We start from the raw sequence: 7,245 nt of genomic DNA, 5'->3' as shown, positions 1-7,245 counted from the left end.
AATACATGATTCAATATTACTATCTAAAACTTAATACACGACTCAAGACTCACGATTCAATACATTGTCAATACATGATACATTTGTGTACAAGGGAGTCCATATGTCAAAATAGCCCATGGCTTTAATTAGGAACAAATATATACAAAGTCAAATAGGGAGCTAGGTGCAAAAAAGCCCATGGCTTCAGTTACAAAATTTTTTTGTACAACCACATCCTACAGTATTCTGAAAGCTAATCAGAGGATGATGAGGACCCTGTGCTCTCTCCATGATCAGAGGAGCTCGCATCGGTATGTTCCGATGAGTGGTGCTCGCCTCCACCAGGAGCAGTGGCACGAACATCAGCAGTGGCGGCTGGATCATCAGGGGCAGGAGCATCAGCAGCTTGTGCCTGTTCAAGAAATATACCGTATGTAAGTATACATATATATGCAATTAAATAAACCGAAATCATTCATTTAGAGTTTTCAAGTACCTGTCGACCGTATGGTCTCATGGCCGCGTCAAACTGCGCATCCGTAATACGTCCCTCGTTTCTGAAGATGGCCCACGTGTCACGTCTGCTATTGCGGCGAGCATACCCAGTCTCGTGGGCTGTGGGCCCTCTCCCCATAACCCGTCGCTGTAACATAATCAAGATAGTTTGTAAGATCAAAACAATCATAGAATCAATGAATTTGGCAAACAATCAAATAAAGAGGCAAGTTACTTACGAACTCTGCCTCCCACGACTCGACCCCGCCAGATCCGAAATGCGACGATCCAATGGTCTCCATCTGGATCCGTCGTGCCTCCACATGCTGCCTGCTCTTCACGCCTCCCTCTGCGCGCTTCTTTGCCTCCTTCCACTCGCGTTTGTGGGCAGTGGCAGGTTTCTCACAAGGATAGCCACCCGCAGCTACATTCACCCCATCATCGTACGCGAGTTTCTTAAGGTGAGATCTTTTATTACTTAAGATCTCCCTTATTCGCGTCCTTCCCCATACATCCGATAATGTCACTCGTGGGGGATTGGGGTACCGACTATGTACACTATCTAGGACCTCCCTAACTAACCGGCTATCCTGATCTTTAAATTTTACAAAACAGTTTCTATACATGTTTGAAACTACCCCCCGCATATACTCCATCACCTCTTTCCCTCTCGCATCCATGACTACCCCGCCCCTATCCGTAACATCGTAGAAAATCTCTCCCTCCACCTCTCTCGCCTCCTTCGACTCCTCACTGTCTCCTCGTACATGCCTCCCTCCATGCCCTCTCTCACCGCGTGCCCTACTACCCCCCCCACCAAAGCACCCGCCGCATAATCCTCCACTCCCACTCTCCCTACTGCGGCGTCGGCTCTCATCTGTACTGCGGGAGTAGCCATGACTAGGGGTGGCTGCACGTGACTGTGTACGTGACTGTGGCTGTGAGGGAGCACGTGACGGTGGCCGTGAGCCCTCACGTGACGGTACAGAGGAGGGTGTGCGTGAGTGTGTCCGTGCAGGGGTGTGTCTCCTCGGTGAGCGTGTATGCGCAGGGGTACGTCTCACCGGACTCGCAGGCGTAGACGGCAGTGGAGAGGCTTGTGTACTTGGGGGCGCGGTGTGACCTGGGAGTCTAGGAGGAGGATGGGCATACATATACTCTGTCAGCTCCACTGGATTAGGATGGCGCCCAAAATGGTTTATCATCTCCATCATCCAAGTGGCGTATGCCCACGGATCGGAGGAAGAGCCTGGATCCATGAAGAATCTGCAAAGCGTCGAAATTCCGCCTCAATGAACCAAGCAAAACATGCATATAAAAAATAAACATATCTCCTACAATATATCTCCTCAATATATCTCCTACAATATATAACCTACAACATATATCTACCATTCTAGAAAATAAACATATCTCTTACAATACCAAACATCGAATTAGTAGAAGATCATAAGCCAAAAGAAGAAGTTCATTTCGAATTAGTGACGAAATTCATGAAAAACAAAAACTCTTTCCTCTATCTTGACGGACATTGTCCATCAAGGGAGAAATGACTAAACACATACTCAAGGGTTCCTTCTTCTCTCTTTCCTCTATCTTGACGGATGTCGTTTGTCAAGAAATAAATAGTTAAGCACATATACAATGTGTGTGAATTCTATCCTCTGTCGCTTTCAAGTACACATAGCACGGGTGGAAAGAAAGAAAGCGACAGATTTGCCAAAACAAACAAACGACAACCAACCTCTTTGAAAAGTCTTTGAAAAGTGAGTTCATTGATTCTTGCTTCTCTCTCCCTTTCTGTGTTGTCTGCACCCTTTGCTTCTTTTGGGTAGTCCAAGAGGGAGAAGGCTGGTTCGAAGAGGCAGGTTCGGGGGTTTGGAAGAGCTGGAGGCAGAGGTACTGTAGCGACAAAGAAAGAAGAAGAAGAAGTGTTTTGAAAGAGGGCTTTTGAAAGAAAGAAAGCGACGCAGAAAGAAGAAGAAGAAGTGTTTTGAAAGAGGGCTTTTGAAAGAAAGAAAGCGGCGCGCGCGGTAGGTAAACGCGAAAAGCACGTGTGTAAAAGCGCGTGTAAAAGCGCAACAGAATACATTGTAGACGCGCCTGTACACGCGACACAGAGACTATTTATACTTTTTTTAAAAACTGATTGTTCTTGTGTATCCATTGTTTTGTGCATAGGATGTGTATGATTTCACTAAAAACTGATCCTACTTCTGTATTGGTTATTTTGGACATAGCATGTCATCATCCTCTTCAAGCAGTTCTGGTGAGGATGAGACAATGCGTCATCGTGATCGCGACGTGTGGCTGGCACAAAGGATCAAGTGTACGTGTAATCGATGTCAAGGGTACATTATACGAGCGTGTCGAATTACATTGAATCACATCTCGATGTATGGAGAATGGATTCAAACAGGTTTAGAGGTGAGAAGATGTGAATTGAAAGTATTAAAATAACTCATGGTGTGCAAATTAATGGAGCGCGTTGTAATATATATACTGTGATTGAAGCAGGATGCAGTACCACACCCTAACATGGTGCCATACGCACGGCGAGAGCATGCAAAGCGTCGACGAGATGATGCTGGAGCTTCGGGATCTGTTGTCGGAGATGAGTGGGAAAGGGATGACAATAGCCCTGCACCCCACGAAGTTGTGGAAGAGGAAGTGTTTGATGACATGGTGCGGAATCTTTTTAGGGATGATTGCAAAGGTGTGGACGACAATGATATGGAACAAGAGCATCTCTACAACGCTTCATCGACACCGGTTTTTGAAGGGTGCACATTCTCTATTTTACGTGCTTCACTTGAACTGCTCAATATACAAACAGTTTATGGATGGAGCAATGCAAGTCTTGACGCATTATTGAAGTAAGCATTGTAACTTGCAAATTTCAGTTAGTGGTTTTTGGTTTACAGTATAGGGTTTAGGGTTATGGGCTAATTGATGATATTGGATGCAGGCTATTATCAAACATGCTTCCAAAGGGGAATAGACTACCCACCTCAAGAGACAAAGCGAGGCGCTATGTGACATCTCTTGGAGGATTGGATTATGATCGCATACATGCATGCGTCAATGATTGCATTCTCTTTCGTGGGACGCATAAGGAGGCTCGACAGTGTCCCACTTGTGGTGAAGCAAGGTATAGAACAGATGTGAAGAGTTTTGATGTACCTCGTAAAGTCTTGCGACACTTTCCTATAATTCCTCGCATCAAACACATGTTCAAGTGCAAATCCATAGCAGAGCTCATGTCATGGCATTCCTCGCATCGATCGAATGATGGCATGTGGAGAATTCCTGCAGACACTCCTGCTTGGAAGCATATTGAAGATGAGTGGCCCAGCTTTAAAACAGAGCCCAGAAACTTGAGACTTGGCCTAGGTATGGATGGAGTGAATCCGTTTGGTTTCAAGAGCACCGCATACAGCGTGTGGCCAGTTGTGTTGGTGAATTACAACCTTCCACCATCAATGGCGATCAAGAAGGGACATCTTATGTTATCCCTTCTGATTCCAGGGAAACATAAAGTCAAGCATATGGATGTTTATCTTGAACCGTTGATTGATGAGTTGGAGGAACTATGGAGAGGTGTTGCGGTAGTGGACATTAGTAGGCCTCCCTTCTCTTGACACTTCGACTTAAAAGCAGTGTTGATGTGGACAATGCATGACTTTCCAGGATACAGCGATTATTCTGGTAAGAATTCTAACTACCTCCCGACTCTAATACTACTAGCTATATCAATTATAACTATTGACTTTATTATTCTAACTTTTTTTTTATTTTAACAGGTTTGAGGACATCGGGTAAACATGCATGTCCTATATGTGGCCCTTCATTGGTACATGAGTATGCTGATGGTTTGTGTAAGACCATATTCGATAATCATCATCGATTTCTCCCATCAGATCACCCTAAATATGCTCCTAGTAAGAGGAAAATTCATCCACAGACACTTCGTGCAAAAGATTGGAAGCGTATTTGGGAGTCTTCAAATGTTCTTCCTCCAGATGGCATGAATAGGTACATCTCCATTGTTTTCAATCTTGTTTTGTGTAGTCTCTAAAGTTGGAATAAAGATGACAGTCTGCAATCCCTTGTGTAGGTACTCCATTTTTTTCCGGCTACCATATTGGACCCATCTCAAGATCAACCATCTTCTTGATCCCATGCACATCTTCAAGAATGTGGGATCTAGTATTTGGGAACATGTTATTGGTAAAAGAGACAATGTTAGCGTACGGGAGGACTTGCAGGTCGCAGGACGTATGCGTCAAGCTTGGCCACGAGAGGAGGGTGGGCACGTTCGTCTTCCGCCTGCTCCCTGGATTATATCAAAGAAGGAGGAGAAGCAGGTAAAGCAAGCCATCACCACTTTGCGTACTCCCACTGGATGCATGAGATCGTTGAAGGGAGCGTTTACAACCACTAAGAAAAGAGGGGTTGAGCAACTACATGGGTTGAAGTCCCACGATTGGCACAAGATGCTCCAAGTAAGTGTTTTCCAATTATTGTAGGTTGCAATTAAATTTTGTAATGCCCTAACCCAAATATACATGTGCTCTTATGTGCGCAGTTCATACTACCTACTAGCATCGACCATTGTGCAGACAGGAGTTTGAAAAGATGTATTTATAAGATGGGCGAGCTTGTGAGGTATGTAAATCCCATGTAAGATCACCCTTCATTATACCTTGCAAAATGAATGTGCATGAGGTATAACGTACTGTGCATTTATTTTTCAGATATGTTAGTTCCAAAGCAATTGATCCAGCCACATTGGATGATGCGCGTGTTATGGCAGTGGAGGTGGTTTGTATGGTAGAGGAGACTTTTCCGCGAACCATTCTCACAAGTCAACTACATCTCATTCTGCATTTAGTGGATGAAATTGCTTTATGTGGCACTGTGCATGCCCGTTGGATGTTCTTCCTAGAGCGCTTCATGAAGACCTTAAAAGACTTTGTGAGGCAAAGTGCAAGGCCCGAAGGAAGCATGGCTGAGGGTTGGTTGATACAAGAGTCTCTTGTATATATATCAGAATTTCTTGATTAGGTGGATAGCTCTTTGCCGCGACTATGGAGCAATGAAGAGGACTTGAGGATGACGTCTATTGTGCCTCAAGGAAAAGGACAGAGCAAAGTAATTGAGAGAACATTGATTGATGATCTTAATTTCACTTGCATCCTTAATAGTGATGTGATGAGCAGATGGGTTACAAGATACGAGGATGCAAAGACAAAAAGGCAAGCAGATAGAGCTCTCTTTCGGAGGCAACATGGCTCTCGTAAGGCGTACCCTAAGCATCTAGCAACACTTCCGAATGATATTCATGTTGATTGGTTGCATGAGGAAATGGAGAGAGCAGAGAGAGATGAGGGGCTGCATATCACGGCGGAAGAATGGGAGTATGCACGAGGATGCATGTTAAAGGTACATAGAACAAATGTAAATTTGCATTCTTTGTAAGTGATTGACTTTTCATATTTATTCACATTAATTGCTTGCATAGATATTGCTTATATTTTGGTCCAGTGCACTATGTTCAATGCTATATGGTGTGAAGGCAAGCATTTTCGAACACAAAGAATAGATGAAAAGAGGAATACACAAGATTGCGGTGTCATTAGTAGCTTTGAGGGAGCCAATGGAAAAATTGATGATTATTGTGGCACAATCCAAGACATATACAGACTTGACTTTCACCGCTTCTTTGTGTATGTTTTGGATGTCAAATGGCAAATGAACGTGGTGGAAAAAGGGCCTAACGCAACGATAAAACGCCATGCAAGTGGCTATGTAACTATTGACTCTACAAAGTTTTGGCAAACAAAGAAAGATAGGCTCGTATTGCCACAACAATGTGAGCAGGTATGCATTTTTTTACAAATGTGTTTCATGTACATATATATCTAAGCTCGCGCACCCCTTGACTTTTGATATGCTAATTAATTAATGAATTATGTGTATTTGAGCAGGTTATCTATCTGCCAATGGTGCATGACAGTAAATGGTGGTATGTCATCCCTATTGCACCACGTTCCAAAGTAATGTATAATACATTCACTGATATGGAGCATATGGAGGATGTGGCAAGCCGCAAAGAAGATGATGTCGAACATGCCAATGTAGATGATCATGATAATGAGGATGAGCGTGCCATTTCTCATGATCATGAGGATGACCCTTCCATTGAGGATGATGGTGATGATGATGAGAATGATCAAGGCATCGGTACCATTATCAATGGGCAAAATAGCGATAGTAGAATAAATTTAATTGTAGCCTTACAAATTGATCAAATGGATATTGATGTTGATCGTTTGGCAAGGATGGATCTTATTGAAGATGAGATCGAACCCTAACCAATCCATCACTGTATTGTTCCAAATTCATGACATTTCTATTGTATACTTTGTCTTTCAATAACCATATGAAGATATATTTTTCAATATATTACGTTGTTGTAAGTGCATGTAGTGGGATTTTGTAATGGTTTGTAAACACTGCAATGCACAATGACATTTTTAAAACTTAATGGTTTTCTGTTTTGAAAAGAAATGGATTTCTGTAGTTAGGCTCTGTGTCGCGTGTAACAGAGCGTGTATTATGACAGACTTAACGCGCAAATACACGCGCCCACACATGCAATTATACACGCGCCGTTACATGCATGTATATACGCGCCCGATATTGCTGTAAGTATAAACGACCATACACGCGCCCGTAACTTTTCGCGTGTAATGGACGCGTGTA

The 7,245-nt window shown here is 43.4% G+C and overlaps 1 protein-coding gene across 1 annotated transcript; it reads right to left on the bottom strand.

The window, feature by feature from the left end:
• Positions 1-235: 235 nt before the first annotated feature.
• On the bottom strand, positions 236-1,157 carry LOC148011180 (uncharacterized). Its single transcript, XM_087669998.1, has 3 exons — positions 717-1,157; positions 479-625; positions 236-394 (listed from the first exon to the last, which is right to left on the bottom strand). Exons 1-3 carry the CDS (start codon positions 1,155-1,157, stop codon positions 236-238), a joined length of 747 nt encoding a protein of 248 aa, XP_087526124.1.
• Positions 1,158-7,245: the final 6,088 nt, after the last annotated feature.

This window comes from Lygodium microphyllum, chromosome 28 (assembly GCF_053477565.2).
Source record: "Lygodium microphyllum isolate KBCC chromosome 28, Lygodium_microphyllum_v1.1.10, whole genome shotgun sequence".
NCBI classification, from domain to species: domain Eukaryota; kingdom Viridiplantae; phylum Streptophyta; class Polypodiopsida; order Schizaeales; family Lygodiaceae; genus Lygodium; species Lygodium microphyllum.
This window is presented reverse-complemented; position numbering and strand designations above follow the sequence as displayed.